An 18,161-nucleotide genomic window follows, 5' to 3' on the forward strand; every position below is an offset into this window, starting at 1 on the left:
GAGACATCCCGGCCGAAATCAACTGGCTTTCACCAAAGCGAGCAGAGTAACATTTCATCCCCAGCTTTACGAGGCAAGCGGTTCATGGACGGTGCATAAACAAAATCTCATTTGTAAATTGTACACCTTTAGCTAATAATGAACTAATCTCTCTGACAGCGTAACATTAAAAAAAAATAAGTAGAGCTCTGTTTTTAATATAATCCATTGTTGTAGTATGCGCTCTGCATACGTTTCCATGGGGAATTTTAAAGAACTATCCTTTAAAATCACTATTAATAGCGCTCGCGTAATTGTCTTTATTATGTGGCCCATGCGACAATAATATTTAGACTTTATAGTCCCACGAAAGCTGCCTGGTGAAATTTAAACAAGATTCGGTCTCATCTAGTGATTTGGTTTTAAGTAAATAACCGAATATTATCTATAATCAAGGCGTTATGTCACCCTCTAATCTAACGCAATAAAAACGTCGCGCTGGCATAAAAAATATCAAATTGGTGAGCTTTTAGGGCACTTATCGCGACACCGCCGGCCATGTACTCCGCCCTGTGACGCCCCTTAAACACCACCGGGCTATCATTGAGCATGCCTAATTACCTATCGTCCTACTCTACCAATGGTTATTTGCGTTTTAGCGTAGTCATTTTTACTTTCTGGAATGAGCTTTCTTTCAGGGCACTTATGTGTTTTGTTAGAGCTCTGGGATATCCAAGAAACGTGGTTTTAGAAAAGTGAAGGTTTTTTGTGCGTGATAAACACAGGTAGAGAATTCGATTTCATGTGAAAAACAATATGCAGATTCATTGACCTACAAACAATCTGCAGATTAGTTTTATTTCGTATGTTATTTAAAAAAAGAACTATTTTGTTCAAAACTTTTCGATATAATCATTGACTTACAAATAAATGGACGACGGGTCTAATACAAAAACCACGAAAAAAATGTCCCAAGTCAACCTATTCGAAATTTAAATTGTAATGTCATCGCAGTATCGCGCTGTCAGTAGAACAAATGAAGACTAAAGCGGAGTGTCGCGCTCTGTATACGATTTTAGCGCCTTAAAAGTGCGGACACTTTTTAGCGCGGACCCGACGTCCATATAATTGTAAGTCAATGGATATAATGGAAAAAAAAACCGTCTCAAATATAAAAAAATTACGTACAAGGGCCTTCTTTTGAATATGAAAATACTCGTAACAGGAGGTCTCCATGACCAGTACATAATCGCTGTAAAACAAAATAACATAAAGCCGCTTATCAGAAGTAAATATCTTATTTAACTGTAATACAAAAATATTGAAAATAAAATTACACAATTAATGAAAAAAGAGTTTAGAAATTTTACAACAAAAGACAGCAATGTCATCGACTGCCGAGCCAAAAAAATATAAGAACAAAATTAGTGTGTTGAACTTAGAGGATGGAAAAAAAATAAATTGAATAAGGTAATTTAAAGAAAGGACAATTTTTGGACGCATTCAAAGAAAATGAATGTTTTCTAAGTGTTATTATATTATCTTAATTACTTAAAGTTTCCCCGAGTCAAAAAACCTTGTAAGTGGCTAAAATGCTAACCGCGAAAGAAAAGTGAGAAAAATAAAAATTGACATCAAAATCATAGACCCTTCGTGGCCTTTTCTAACTAAAAGATTCAAATGTCAAGTTATGGTTTCCTTATTTTTAAAACTTAGATCTATACAGACACCCATGCTTAGCAGTTGCCACCTGCTAATAAGGAGAATAATAATAACAAGTTATTAATATATTTTTACAACCGAACATCTAATATATTGACTATTTTTCCAAATATTACAAGTAAATGAACTGTGCCGACCATCAAATGAAATTGATTTGGAATTTTGCGCGAAACGTACTTCTCTCAGATTGAGGGAACTACGACAGTGCCGCAAGGCTCCTGGTGCCATTGCAAACATCTGAAACAATGCAGTGGCACTAAGTTCCAAACTTATTCTACACGCCGATGTAACCTCTATAGCCTGTCACACTAATTAAAAGTTGAGAACAACTTTATTTCACAGGTAAGCAGTGCCAAATTGAAATCGTCATATATTTTGTAACTCCGGGGTAGTCAGAGACTATGACGCTCCATCTGCTACGCTCCTGACAAACTTCCTTCGCCTCTTCCAGTCCCATCAGGTCCATAGTGGCTAATTACCCCAGGAGACAGGCGTGACGATGAGAAGTATAATGATTTTTTTTTGTTTATGTTTATGTACCAGTAGCAGAATAGCTTATTTTGAAAGAGTTCGCCCAGGGTAGTACTGCCACGTTCTATTTCTACAGGCAAGCAGTAATGTCAGCATTACTGTGTTCCGGTTTTGAAGGATAAGGGTGCTGGTGACATTACAGGCAGGCACATGGGACTTATCAACTTATGTCTCAGGGTGATGGGCGCAGTGGTAGTACCCTTCAGATCTTTGCAATTTAAATCTCTGAGTGGCAGTGTAACTGTTATGTAACGTGACGAACATCTCGTGCGCCTGGTGGTAAGCGACACACCTGTCCCTGAAGCATAATTCGGACTTCGTCTTAGTAATTCAATCGAGTAGCGAGTAATGTAGTAACTCAACGTGTCTGAACAGCTAAGTTTTAGTACTTTAGTAAGTAATTTAGTCTAACCCTCCTTTTTTATAATTCCGGGCATGCAACTCCCCCCACCACGCTGCAGCGCATTTTGATTCAACCACCAAACAAGTGCGTACCCGTCGATTCTAGTTTTGAGCCGTAAGTCCGAATGACGGTCCGAAATGTCACAGGGATCATTTTATCTCTATGTGTATAAGCGATATTTGTATTTTCAAAAATTCGAATCGGGCTTAGTGCAACATCCGAAGTGGGTCCGAGATTTGTGTAGTCGCGCTAGTAGTTGCAGTGCCACTAAGAGCTTTAAATTACAAAAATCTGAGGGGCACTGCCTTTGCGCCCGACACCCTAAGACATGAGTTGATAAGTCCCATTTGCCTGTAATTTCACCAGCAGCCTTACCCTTCGAAACCGGAACGCAGTAATGCTCATATTACTGCTTGGCGGCGTAAGGTGGCAGTACATCCCTGGACGAACTCTGTCACAAGGTGCTCTAAAGCTCCTAAAACCGTCACCATAGCTAGCATAGCACCACGGTAAAATTGTTTGTTTGCATGTATATGCTTGTTTGTTATACCAGAAAACATACGCTAAATAATTAACTACGCATAAATAATTAACTGGTTCACCTCGGCGTTTTTGCTTGCGTGTGATCCGTTCCAGGGAAGTTTCTTTGTTTGTACGTGTATGCCTGTGCACTACGTTAGGGAAAAGATAACGTTTGAACGTGGTTAGAAGTTACAGTTTTTACATAAAATCATTCGCGGTGCAGCTCGTCCGTGTAACGGGAGCCTTAATTCTGAGTTACTTAGTAGTGTATAAATACGATAATTTGAATATTTAGGTGTTTCTTATTCGACGGATCTAAATTTAAGATGGCAAAATGGTTTTGGAGAGTATCATAAGCATATTAGCACACGGGGTACATCTTCGATAATCTTTGGTATAACCTCAAACGGCTTTGGTTGATTCCGCAAAACGGAGAGTGTTGAACTTTGGAAAAAAATATATTGTAAAATTGTGAAAACACGAATCCTATAATTTTCACAACAGAAAAAAAAACACAAATTTACATCGAAATTTAAAAAAAAAACCGCTGTGTTCAATAGGTATTTTTTATGTCAACCGAACTAAATAGAATAAATACGTATAGATTACAAAAAAAATGAAAGTAAGTTAATTTTCTACTCCGCGAATCCAGTGAAGGTTAAATCGAGCAAAATAACTGCGCTTGTGTTGAACATTTTTTCATGCAGTTAAAAATTAATGAAATAAATGCAACTATAGTCACAAACCACCACCAAATATATACCCGACTCGTGTCTAGCCTCTCCACGAGGCATCCTCAGAGGCTGTTGACTGCTGGACATTCGGCCGAAGAGTGAGCTCGTTTCTTACCCCCAGTGTTGCTATTATAACGCCTGAATCTATTAATTACGTATAGTACCTATAGCTATATAACATATAAATTTTTCAAATAGCTTTACTTTCGTTTGTGAAAAAATAAATTCTGTAATAAAGCCAGTGTCCCTGATGCCAGATCCGTGCAATAGAATCGATTCAGTATGCAATCCTAAGCACGAACTAAGCCTGAGGTCTATTATAAAATTCTAAATACCTTGTCTTACTCTCCATCCCTACACAGCACAGCAATCACCCGCGACATGTGTTGGAGACGGCGGTCCTGGATGTTGCTAATGGTGTTCATTACGCTGGCCGACACCAATACGACAGTGTCTTACAAACGCGGTTACTCGCTGCCGCACAAGAATCTATGCAAGCAAGTTGGGCTGCACCTGCGGTTGCTTATCCTGGTGGCGTCGTCCGTCAAAAATGCAGCACAACGCGATGCCATCCGGTACTCATGGGGCCACTACGCGCGCAGCTCCCATGTGGCGGTGGCCTTCGTACTGGGTGCGCCAGCCTCTCATATGCTGAGTGTACTGGCTGTCGAGGATGCACGCTACGGCGACCTGATCATTGGAAATTCAGACCAATTGTCCCCGCTCTTCAAGATGGCATCGATGATCGATTGGACGCATACATATTGTTTAAATTCGCCGCGTCTATTCACAATGAACGACAGAGTGTTTATCAACGTTAACAATCTGCTGAGGTTAGTCGAGGCGCCTGAATATGCGGACGCAAAGCTGACTGTGTGGGGTGACTTCACCATCAGCAACGACATCAGGGGCTCTGATGTGTACCTGTTTTCCAACGACACGATCGTCAGGCTGGTGTCGACAACCGCGAATATCACTTCAAATGACAAAGTACTCCTATCATCGGACACAGCTCGCGATGTCAAACGATACAATGTGCCCTACTTTATCAACACCTTACAACAGTCTTGTAACATTACACTACACGTCGCTTGTCGCATTTTTTTCCACTATCAGCAATACGAACTGTGGCAGAGTACATTTGAGCCCCGGAATGTTACACGAAACGTTATAAACGTTAGGAAAACTGGGTCAAATATCGTCAAATCTAGCGGATCTTTACGTCGTATGAAACCAGTTATAAATACAGACTTTATTATTATATCACTTTTCTTTCTATTACTATGTATCTTTTGAACTTTTTACTTTTAAATACAGTCTATTTGATAAAACGGAATCAAACTGGAATTAATTATACAAAATCATAGAGATCTCAAACGAACGACTTTTGGCTTTAGGGCTTCAAATTACGAAATTATGAATGTTGAGATTTGGCGACAGCGGTTCTGATAGCAATCAAGTCATGAGGCATTTCGATGATTTTTTTTTTCGTGTGCACGATAGCTGCGGCACTAAACAATATCTAGTCTGAAGTAAAGGTAAAGCGCGCGCCGCGCGACTGTGGCGCTGCAGCTGCGCTTCTAAATCTTGCACGAAAATACTGTCTAATTTGAAGGCGCCCTTATGCCCGTTACGTCCCAGCAACCACTGAAATTACCGCCAAAGTACCGTAACGTATTGAGAGAGTTCAAAAAAATTGCTCATCGGAAACTCAAAAATTTGCGGTACTCGGCCAGCACAAAAGGAGCTATAGGGGAACGGGGGCATAACGGGGTCGCGAGGCACAACGGGGCCACTCACAGATCTATGTAGCTAAATATGCTAGTAGTGTACTGCTTTGCGAATAAGCGACCATCTTGAAACGGCGGCCAGCGCGAAATTGACTGGAAGGCACGCGTTCATTTTTACAGAAAAAACCATTTTTGGTCACGTATCATCTTATTTTGTGTTACCACAAATAAACATATAAAAAGGAAGTACTCATGTTGATACTTTTGTTTTTGTTTTGTTGTTTTGTAGTTATGCTATTTCTTATATACTGACTAAAATTAACGTTTATTACGATTTGATTTTAGTATTACTAAATTAAAACAATACTGGCGTGGGGGCATAACGGGGACTGGGCTACGGGGCATTATGGGTACCCCATCGTGCCCCGTAGCCCTATAGGAACATAATTACAAAATAATAAAAACAAAAGTAGCAACATGAATAACTATGTGAGTGGCCCCGTTGTGCCTTAACCAGTTAGTATCAACTTGATCATAATAGGCGCTCAAAGGCTTCATAAAACCAATATCCAAAGGCTGTAACTTGTGCGTTCAGTGCCACTCACAGGTTAATGGCCACCACTCGCCTTTTTGGACAAAGTTGACAATGTAACTGTAATTTCACCAGCACGCTTCAATACCGAAACGCAGTAATGCTCACATTACTGCTTGGTGGCAAAAATAGGTATGATAATTCGTTTGAAAAAACCCCATACTGCCGCGATTTTAGTACCCCGTATTGCCCCTACACTGGGGCATAATGGGGTTATCTTAGGGTTCCAGTATAATTTAAAAAATTCTGCTAGTTGATTAATTTCTTAACCGAAGGATATGGCAAATTATGCTTTAATATAATGTCAAAGAGTTGTGATTAGTTTTTAATATTAAAACGTACATTTTTTTATACCTTCATTGAAGTTTTCCTTTAACGTCCCCGTTATGCCGCCCCCCTTTCCCCTATGTACAAGAATTAAGAGCACGTGAATCTTTCAATGTCTAGTGACAAAGAATGATCAGATATTTAGTAGTTAGGGAGAACTACATTTCGATTTTAATAAATATATAAAACATGAGAACTAGTGGTGTAGCGTGGGGGTCCAGAGGGGGCCATGGCGCCTGGTGGCACGTAACGTGGGCGGCGGCAAGTCCTAAATAATCGAAATTATTATTTTTGAACTTAAAATTATAAAATAAATTCAACTATTTGAAACAGTGATATCCTGAACAACACAAAGCGACGGCAGGCGAACATAATCGAGCTAAGCCTGCCCGAATGAATTATACTTACGTACTTTCGTAATGCTGAAAATAAAAGGGGTTACAAATTTAAGGTTGGCCCCAGGCGGCAGAAGACGACCACTACTGGACATTAGTTCTTGCGTCAGGGGGAGGGAACATATGGCATTTTGAAAATCTGGCGGTCTGCTACTCAGGCATTCTGCCCGTTTGGCATATTGCGTTTCAGCAGAAGTACAATTGCAAATAAAAGGGAAAGGGGAATTAAAATTCTAATATTTAAATTATTTTTTAAATATTACATATTGAAACATTAACTTACAAATAAATGGAGGACGGGTCTAATACAAAAACCACGAAAAAAATGTCCCAAGTCAACCTACACACATCAAAAGTGTCTAGGGATCAAGTACGTTTAAGAGTATTGCTGCAATTAGGGTTAATTATATTAACTTTTTTGTATCGCTATTGATACTTTTTAGTGAGTTTTAACATTTAAATAAGGAATATTGTTTAAAATTCGATAATAAGAAGAAAATCGATTGTCAATGTGGTTTTGTATAAAAATGAGTTATAGCATTTTGACAAAATCATTACAATATCTGCATCGGAACCGAAACAATTTACATTATTATGGAGAGACGACATCATTTAACCCGAGAAGTGAAGATGCGAGCCGTCGGAATGTTGGAAGCTGGTTCCAGGCAACGTGCTGTGGCTTTCACTCTTAACACTACACAGAGCGTCATAAGTCGCCTCTGGACGCGCTATCGCATGACGGGCAGCGTGGCCGAGCGACATGGAGGACGATCTCGCATCACGACTCGCAGACAGGACCGGTATATCCAAAATACTGCTCGACGGAATCGTACCATGACCGCCATGATGTTGGTTACGAGGCTCCACAGCTCCTCAGGCTTGCTAATAAGCGATCAAACAATCCGAAATCGTTTACGTGAAGTGGGTCTGCGATCCCGAAGGCCACTCAGAGTTCCACCTATTGTACCCTGCAATCGCAGGACCCGTTTACGATGGGCTCGCGAACACAGAAACTGGGAGGAAGAAGACTGGCGCTATGTGTGCTTTTCGGATGAATCCCGCTTCGGTATGAGACCGGATACAAGACGTACTCGAGTTTGGAGAACATCTGGACGTCATGAACGTTTGAGATATTGTCAGGAAGTTCATCCATATGGTGGGGGAACAATAATGATATGGGCCGGTATTTGGATCGGCGGAAGAACCGATCTCATTTGGATCAGGGGTAACCTCAATGCTCAAGTTTACGCAGAGAGGATTGTTTCAGATGTTATCATCCCTTTGTGAGGCCAGTTGGGTGATTCATTTCAACTAATGCATGACAACGCACGTCCACACACGGCTAGAGTCGTAACACGCATTCTTGCCGAAGTTCGTATCAACGTTCTGCCGTGGCCTGCTCAATCGCCAGACCTCAATCCAATTGAGCACGCATGGGATATGCTTCAAAGAAGAGCTGTGCCGAGTATGCATACCGTACATACTCTACAACAATATTTTAACTTGTTACAAAACACATGGGCGGCCATTCCTCAAAGTGATTTTGATGAACTCATCTTAAGCATGCCAAATCGCTGTAATTGAGTGATTCGTGTTAATGGTGGAAATACAGATTATTAATTTTTTTATCTTTACAATAAAAATGAGCAAAATCATCATTTTCGCCATTTTTTTGTCATTTAATTGACGCCGTTAATTTGAGTTTTTTCCCACAATTTGCAAAAACATCAATTTTAGTTTATTTTAATTAAATATAGGGGTAAGCGGTTAAATAAAACATAAGCATTACAGTAAGAAGTCGTCCTGGAAGACTGGATTTGGTAAATATTGCTTAAATAATTTTTATTTCAAAAATATTCATTTGATCCCTAGACACTTTTGATGTGTGTATTTAAACGTAGTGACATGTAAAGGAATATGAAAAAGCTAAAACGTTGAATTTAAATTGTAATGTCATCGAAGTACTGTCTAATTTTGCTTGCTTCGCTGTCAGTCGAACAAACGAAGACTAAAGCGTGAATGACGCTCTATATACGATTTTAACGCCCTATAAGTTCGGACACTTTTTAGCGCGGACCCGACCGGACACTTTTTAGCGCGGACCCGACGTCCATGTAATTGTAAGTCAATGTATTGAAAAGACAAATTGAACAGCAACAAATAACAGGGGCTGTGCTCGTCTTTGAAAAACCCTTTGTTGTAAAAAATGTACCTAATTTGTACCATTTAGGAACTTTTCTTTCAAAAAAAATGTGCCTCTATCAGAACGAAGTTATAGCGAAATATTTTTTATAATTTTTCCACCATTTATTTGGGTACGCAAATGTTCCACCATACAGCCTGTTCATATACAGTATTTTCCGTTGTATTGATGGAAAAGGTCACAAACGCCTGTTCTCATATAGGTACTTTATATCATAATAATAATAATAATAACACACACACTCAACATAGCCCCGCACTAGGGAAACCCTGTGTCGCGGGTGCCATGGACACACATATAGACAACCACAAATCACACCCAAACTCACGAGAGAAACAAATGTAGGTCATACAAATATTTCTCCCGGCCCGGGAATCGCACCTGGGACCTCTGCGTGGCAGTCCGGCATGGTAACCGTTCGGCCACAGGGGCAGTTAAAATCATGAAGGGTTGATGATATTTAATTTTAATGGGACGGGGTAAGTCTTTCTTTTATAGTACAATTTAGATACATTTTTGATACTAAATTTGTCAGGACCCGTTAAGGTATACCCGCCATTCGGACTTTCACTAAGAGACACAACAACAACAAGACGCGACCTAGGTCGAGCATGGGTCAGCCACGTGTACTTTTTCGCTCTTATTGTAGAAATTCTTACGTCGATTCCGTATTTAACAAATGTCACCTTACCTGTTAAGTCATCTTACTCGTAGTAAGTTTAGAGTCGTTTTTCGTTTGTTCGGCATTACGTGACGATTTTGTCCGTCAGGATGGCTGGACCAAACGAGATATCTAAATCAAACTATACGCATTATTTACTACCTATTCGTTCCCCATTTTGGTCGTTCTTCATTTGAAAACTCGTCGCATTATAGTTCAACTTTATAATTGAAGAATCTAGGGAAAGAATGATCAAAGTTAATTAAAACACGTTTTGAGTCCACCGTCCATTTCGGTAAACGCTGAACGTACTGTGCCTAAATCTGAGAAAGTTAATAAGGTTCAACGCCCTTAAAAATTTTACTTTTAGTCATAAAAATGCTTGCTACTAATGGTGGAAGAGTTACAAATGATTTAACAATAAACGTAATGGATTATAAATATTTTTCACCAACATTCAAAAGTTCTCCATTTAAAAAAAAACTTTTTAACTAAAATTGTCCTCGAGTGACTTTGATCATTCTGTCCCTGGGCTCAATTGTTTTCGCGAAAATAAAACAAGTTCATTCAAGATTTATTTAATATAAGGTTGATTTTAGATATTTCGAATATTCTCCCAGTAAAGAGTAGACACAAGTCGAGTGTGTAGATATTTGGGGTTCCGATAAGGACTGTACAATTTAAATAAAAGATAAAATAAATTAATAAACGCGAGGTCTCGGGGGTACGGTCTTGACTTCATCGGTGCGGGGTTTGTCCACGACGGGCCGAAAGGTGATGGTGACTTTTCCGGTGCTCAAGTCCACCACACTCAGGCTGTGTTTCCTCCAATGCTGATCAATTGGTTTTGGCGTCTAAGAATGACAATGTCAGATATTAATAAAATGTTATTAAGCAAACTGCCACTTACATTTTATCAATGGATTGGCCACAAAGTTCGTGCTGTTTTCGCCATTACTTAATTTTAAACAATAAGACCTTTTTTCTTTTAAGAATCGCCGGGAAAGTTTAAGTTTATATTCATAAAAACGCCCAGAACTGGTAAAGGTGTAGTTCACCTTTTTTCATTTATGTTAAGTCCTGTCCTCATTGACTTACAAATAAATGGACGACGGGTCTAACACAAAAACCACGAAAAAAATGTCCCAAGTCAACCTATTTATACGTAGTGACATGTAAAGGAATATGAAAAAGCTAAAACGTTGAATTTAAATTGTAATGTCACCGCAGTACTGTCTAATTTTGCTTGCTTCGCTGTCAGTCGAACAAACGAAGACTAAAACGTGAATGACGCTCTGTATACGATGTTAACGCCCTACAAGTTCGGACACTTTTTAGCGCGGACCCGACGTCCATATAATTGTAAGTCAATGCCTGGCCTAGTAAAGTATATCTAGGCAAATACAAGTCGAAGAAGTAATTTGCATTTTACTTACTAGTTTACTTTGTTTATTAATCTAATAAATAAACTAAGAGTGCAGAAATTTTTTTAGGAGTAAGTCGTTTTGCGAATAGGTTTCTTATTATCTGTAAAGGCGAAGCATTGACTTACAAATAAATGGACGACGGGTCTAATACAAAAACCACGAAAATAATGTCCCAAGTCAACCTATTCGAAATTTAAATTGTAATGTCATCGCAGTATCGTGCTGTCAGTAGAACAAATGAAGACTAAAGCGGAGTTTGGCGCTCTGTATACGATTTTAGCGCCTTACAAGTGCGGACACTTTTTAGCGCGGACCCGACGTCCATATAATTGTATGTCAATGAGGCGAAGACACTTTTATCATGTGATATTTTTGTACAGTTTCACTAGCATTATTTAGTAGTTCATCATCATAATGCCAAACCGCACGATTGTATACACAGCCGTGGAAAGACTATCTCCCTTAGATTAACACACCCTATCCCTCAACCATCGTATTTGCTCCACAGAGCTCCTACAGTTTCTAATTTGGCGGTCTTTACAAAATTCTTTGATTGGACACAATAATGGGGAAAACCCATTAACGCCCAAAATCTTTATTATTGGTTATTTGTTGTAAGTCGAGTTTTGTTCAAATCGAATGATTAATTATTGCTTTCTGATCTAGATGATTCGATTTGCCTTTCCATTAAATCTATTCGCTTGGAAATTGCATTGAAATAAATCGGTACAAAAAATCGTTAGATCGTATGCACTTGAAACGATCTTCATAAAAATGGAATCCTAATGTGCATCCTTGGTAGTGAGAATCCACCAGGATTGCAAGGTGGGTATGGTGTGGAGTTTCCCGATTGTCTTCTAAAAAAGATTTTGAACATCGAAATTTGTGACCAAGTTTGTTTTTGCTTGAGACTGAAGCGGATTCTCTGTAATTATTGCTACAAAATCGTTATTTTCAAGTGACAAAAGTTTAGCAGACACCCATAGGACACAAATAATATATACATATAATGTATAATATTTTGAATTGACATGTGACAAGTTTACATTGCCAGGTGAAAGTCGTTCGATTTTTCTAATATTGAATGCTATGAGGTTCTGGTACACCTGTACTATTTGATTTAATTTTTTAAACACCAAGCGATCGCTTAAATTTTACAGTGCGCACACACACAAAAGCGCTGTTAAGTTTGTACGGAGTTATATTACTTTCTTATTATTATACTATAACCTAAGCCTCCGTTGATTCTTCTTCTTTTTCGTTGCACTGCTGAAAGGGTATTTATTTTCTTTTAACAGCTCGAATACTAATCAATTAGTGATGCCCCAATGAGTTTCCGATTTGATTTTTTATAACAATCGATTTAGTTTATGAAGGAGTTTTAATCGTAAAGGTGAGCGGGTTCAAAAAGATAATGATCATTGTGATGTATATGGAGTGTTGCCAGTTTCCATAAAATTTTTAATAGTCCTGTAGTTCTTGTCGACAGTTTTATCGATAGATTGTGAAATACTTACTTACTTTTACAGTTGGCATACTAGTATCGAAATCAATTTTGATTCATATACTTTTTCACAAAAATAGGTGGATTGATTAACTGTATTGAATTAAAATAAAAAACTTTAAAATACGTTTCCCCTTTGCATTTTTAATAGACATAGTTCTTAATGCATATATGTATGAACTTACATAAATGGGCAATTTAAGTGAACCTGTGCTCAGCAGTTGGAGGAATAATAGACCGATGATTGTTCAAATGAAACAAATTCAGATATTTATTGCATAAAGTGACCAACATTCAGTCGATAATCGAGAGAATATATTTATCTACTTGCATGCGGGCAACACTTTCGCGCGATAAACTGTCATTTTACTCCATCTTCAAAAAAGTCAAACTATACATAAGCCATAAACAGAATCGGAACTGGGACCAGGTTAACTAGACTACTATTATATACTGGTAATAAATTGCATGGCACTTACTTGACCTTCGGTAGATTTACTGTAGTCCATTTCGTCTAATCTATGCGGGAAGTCGTCCCTAAAGTGCGCACCTCGGCTTTCCACTCTATTCCTAGCGCAAGCTACCACTTGCACAGCACATTGGATCATGTTCTGCAGCTCCAGGGCCTCCATGAGGTCACTATTCCAATTCCTGCGCTTATCAGTCAACTTGATGTCTTTGAACATACTATACCATTTTTGGATTTCGGCGTCAGCTGTAACATTTACATTGAAGTTAAAGTGAAGTAATTTTTATTTCATAGTTAAGCAAATTACACTTGACTCATTCGTAAGGCAGATTCCCCTGAGAAGAATGAGCAAGAAACTCTAGGGGTTTTACAAAAACAATAGGCAGATGGAGCGCGCCGAACAGAAAACTGAAGCCACCAAAGCAAATACAAATTAAAAAGCGAATACAAGTTCACGTCAGTACTAAGCACAGCGTCTCGCTGTTTACACGTCACGAGTGATTCGTTATTTTATGTTTAAAAATGCCGTCTTGTGTCTTTAAGCATTGTAAACTTGTTCCCAAAAAAAAAAATGGAATATCTTTTCACAGGGAACTATTGTTAATTTAACTGTTTTGTAATTTATTTACCCGATATTTTTTGAAATTCACTCGGAACATAAAAACCTCGACATAAATTCGTAGTGTTGCCAGTTTATATCAAAATGAGTTTCCTTAAATTAGGTAAATATGCATGGGTGATAGGAGCATCGAATAATTTATACTTTTGTATAGAAATTAAATAATGCATGCATGTACACACAGAATGGTCCAATTACAGCGGTCCACAATTGTTTTTTATGTAACCCAGATTTACCTCAATTATTCTCAAACCAATGTCTAATAGCCAAAATGTACACAAAAGAAAATTTTCAAAGACAGCTAAAATTTTAGCGCTATAGATCTTAGACTATGGAAACTAAAGGACATGTTACGTTGACATATATAAATCAGACGTTATATGTATATGATGCATTTCGTCGTCGAAAACATAAACATATTATTGTCTTTGTTTAACTATTACGTGCCGTCTTAAGCCAAAAGAGATAGCATTACATTGGTCTGTGTCAAACACGGGAATCGAAAATTCGTAACGTCATTTTAAATGCCAACCGTGGCCATTTCAAGTACATGAGGTACATGATACCGTTGTCAAAGGGAAGTACATCAAATGTCAAAACAAATGTTTTTCCAAATGTATTATTGAATTATTCACATGTATTATAATTAAATTGGACAAAAATATTGACAGTGAGAATAATTAGGTATTAATAAAAATGCGACGCTGCAGCATTAAAGGATGCGGCTTTAGAAAAACTGCAAATCAATCGAATGTTACATTGCACAGGCATGTGTTATTTTTTTGTCTATAAATCACACAATAGCCCGAATATTTTATGTAATTAGACTTATTTAAGTAGTTTATTTATAAATCTTGCCAAATTTTGCTTTTGTTACTTTAGATTGCCTGTTTGTTTGTATATTTTGATGATTGTTGTTAACGATTATTTTGAGATAGTGTTGATCTTGTAAGCATACATATTATCGATATTCTGTTATTAAAACAATTCACTATGAGGTTTTTATTGTTTTATTATTATTATTTCAAGTTTTCCTACAAATGAAAAAAGGAAGAAAGAATGGTTGGAAATCATAGGACTGCCGAATATAAACGTTGGATCAAAGACCATCTTCATTTGTTCGCTTCATTTTGAAGAGTCAAATTTTAACAGAACTTTAAATGTAACTAGATTACATGACAATGCTATTCCATCATTAGGTTTATTGGTATTAGGTTTATTTATTTAGGTTTATTGGTTTACGTTATGTAAATATGTACTAAAATGTAGGTTAAAGGCGTACCTCTTAAAGTAATTTTTATATTTTATTTAGTAAGTACAATTAATATAAATAATGTTAAATACAAGTAAAGTAGGTATAATTAAGCAAGAATGCGCATGTCGCCAACAAACTGCACAGCAGTTTGGTGACTTTTACTAAATAAGTTACCAGTTGTAATGTTGAAAATAAATTTTTTTTGAAGTTTCAAAATGTGTGTTGACATTTATAATAATATACCACTCGAGATTAAATTATCAGACTTGTGTTTGTTTAGGCATACTTTGGTTACAGTAAACTAAAGAAACAAAAATTCAAGCCATACATTTGCATGTCGATAATGACTTATCGATAGATTATGGTACAACACTAAAGAAATCCGCCATTTGTAACTTTCAAATTTTGGTAATATGCACGTTGATTCTGTACTTAGGGCAGCTCCTTTCTTTTATTTTTTTCCATCCTCTAAGCTATAGATACAGTCATAAACAGAGTGATTTTTTAAGAAAACTTGTCAATAAAAAAAAATGATTTTCCTTGGGAACCAAACAATTTTTGTCAAATTAGAAGATGATCTTCAATGCAATGGAATTGATTATAAAGTTAATTAAATAAACAAAATAATAGAAAAATATTTGATGGTGCAATTGCACTAACAGCAAAATTAGAATGTAGATGCGAAACGGTAGTATTATAAAAAAATGTGTTCAAAATAAAGGTTATTAAGATATTCTGTAACTGTGATGATATCTGTGTGAATATCTAAGTTTTTCAATTTTAAAATATCTTAATAAAATATTTTTTTCCTTTGTGTGATGTAAATCAAATAACAACAATTAAATATTAACCTATATTGCATAGTATTTTTAATTTACAGGATTATATCACGGAGCACTCTCCATGAGCACACTTGCGATGGAATTACACGATTTAATTCCGCCTTCCCCTTTCCATCTCCGGGGGACTAGGCGTAGGCTTGGGTTCCACCCCTATGTTGTGGATATTCCAAAGATTCGCACAAAGCGTTATGCTTCCACATTTATATGGCGAAAGGCTACGGAGTGGAATTCCCTGCCTGCAGACTGTTCCCTGAACGTTATAACTTGGGCCTTTTCAAGGCGAGAGTGAATAGGCATTATTTAGGTGTGCATGTTCCATCGTCGACCTCATCGTCACTTTCCATGAGGTGAGATGGAGGTCAAATGTGCACTTATATTTTATAAAAAAAAAGTATAAGTTGCTTGATATCCTAACATCACATTGCAAAATAACATTTCCAGTTTGTAACATTAGTATTATAGAAAACAACAGAAAATCGCGGGAGTTTTTTCGCTGCATCTGGCAATCTTACACGCACACAAATGTGCACGACTCTATAGTGCCTTTCCTAGTTGTCACGCACACAGTAATTCAAAAGCGACTTCACATCATTTCTTGCTAAAGCTCCATCTGCCTATTGTTTTGTAAGCTGAGTTTGTAAATATACATTTGAATACATTTGTCAAAACGCAGAAGCTGTACAAGTATTTGTTTCACGATAGTTTTATACTTCACAAATAACAAATTTTGAATGAATATCAACCGAAACCTTATTATAGAACCGTTATATTGTCCCTTAAACGAATGTGTGACTTTGTGAGGTGGTTTGTCGTTTTTATGCATCGAGTATATAACCAGAAATAGAGACGAAATAAGGGCCATATATTCCTGGTAACCCATTAGCGTTACAGCTCTTATAAATTTCAACTCCCGTTTGCACTGAAATATAGACAGGCCAACTACTGACCTGCATGTACGTCTCCGTATATTCCAAAAAATATTCTGTATTTATTGTAATAAAGATAATATCTCTAACAATGCCGTGCTGTTCTATTCGGTGGTGTGGGAAAAACAGCAAAACATCTAATTACAAAACAAACGGAATTGCATTTCATCGGTAATTAAATATTAAATATGTAATTTTGCAATTTTCGTCCATTATAGCAAAGCTCAAGTTAACTGGTCGATTTGAAGTGAAACAATTGACGACACACATCAATTGTTTCGAACTCGGGCTAGCCAATCGGAGTGCAGTTGTCACAGTAATGATTTGACAGAATAGTTTTCAAACAAATTAAATGACATTTCGTCTGTTTCTTGTTATATACTCGATGCTTTAATATTATATCTGTTACTATATTTTCATTAAAAATACTATTCGTCTAAACATAAGTTATATTTTCACAAATGTGCTGCGATGCTAGTGTAAGAAAGCTCATTTCTTTAAGTTTACTCTCAAAGACACTTTGGGGCCTAGATTGTATTACCCTGTACTCCGCCCAACTTTTGACATAAAATATACAAGCCTTCGAAGTTCCGTAATTATTGACATACAACACCACAGACAAAAAATGCAATACTTCCTGGACTCTTTTATTTTTTAATTCTAGTGAAGACGCTCATTAGCTGCGATATTTGTCGAGCCAACAGATTAGGTAACAAAAATTATTCAACTTAATAAATTACAAAGGATTACAATACATTTTTATTGTTACACAAATTGTCAAACGCAATATCACGATCCCAATCAGGCAATATCTTCTTTTTTGAAACCGCTCACATTCACGATTTAAACTTCATCCATTGACTTACAATTATATGGACGTCGGGTCCGCGCTAAAAAGTGTCCGCACTTGTAAGGCGCTAAAATCGTATACAGAGCGCGACACTCCGCTTTAGTCTTCATTTGTTCTACGGACAGCGCGATACTGCGATGACATAACAATTTAAATTTCGAATAGGTTGACTTGGGACATTTTCTTCGTGGTTTTTGTATTAGACCCGTCGTCCATTTATTTGTAAGTCAATGACTTCATCAGAAATAAAATCGGTTGTTATTAAAATATCGAATCGTAAACGCATTAGGACATCACTAATTGATTAGAATTCGAGTTGTCAAAAGTTAAATATACTTATGGTTGGCCGGAGTATAACTGCAGGTTTGTATAGGACAAAGATTCTATTAATTACGGCAGCAGTACGCCAAAGGAAAACGTTGTACGTCATTAAACTGTGAAGTAGCTGAAGTAAACCAATCTAGCAGTTT

General features: G+C 37.3%; 2 protein-coding genes across 2 annotated transcripts in view; one reads left to right on the plus strand and one right to left on the minus strand.

Moving 5' to 3' along the window:
- The first annotated feature begins 1,835 nt into the window (after positions 1–1,835).
- On the plus strand, positions 1,836–5,208 carry LOC113239231. The gene is made up of 2 exons (XM_026476141.1): positions 1,836–2,043; positions 4,254–5,208. The coding sequence occupies exon 2, from the start codon at positions 4,273–4,275 to the stop codon at positions 5,185–5,187; it is 915 nt and encodes a 304-aa protein (XP_026331926.1). The 5' UTR covers positions 1,836–2,043; positions 4,254–4,272; the 3' UTR covers positions 5,188–5,208.
- A 5,160-nt stretch (positions 5,209–10,368) lies between these two features.
- Positions 10,369–18,161, minus strand: part of LOC113239172 (succinate dehydrogenase [ubiquinone] flavoprotein subunit, mitochondrial-like) — a 38,014-nt gene continuing 30,221 nt past the window's right edge. Inside the window, exons 14-15 of the mRNA XM_026476043.1 lie at positions 13,210–13,445; positions 10,369–10,653 (exon numbers count right to left, since the gene is read on the minus strand). Of these exons, the coding sequence (XP_026331828.1) occupies positions 10,501–10,653; positions 13,210–13,445 (389 nt within the window). The 3' untranslated portion in view covers positions 10,369–10,500. The remainder of the gene's footprint in view (positions 10,654–13,209; positions 13,446–18,161) is intronic.

The sequence above is a fragment of the Hyposmocoma kahamanoa genome, unplaced genomic scaffold, assembly GCF_003589595.1.
Source record: "Hyposmocoma kahamanoa isolate Upper Pololo Valley unplaced genomic scaffold, ASM358959v1 99702, whole genome shotgun sequence".
Taxonomy (NCBI): domain Eukaryota; kingdom Metazoa; phylum Arthropoda; class Insecta; order Lepidoptera; family Cosmopterigidae; genus Hyposmocoma; species Hyposmocoma kahamanoa.

What these genes read in the sequence shown, in the direction of transcription:
- LOC113239231 (XM_026476141.1), top strand. Translation starts at nt 4,273, where the DNA reads ATGTGTTGGAGACGGCGGTCCTGGATGTTGCTAATGGTGTTCATTACG.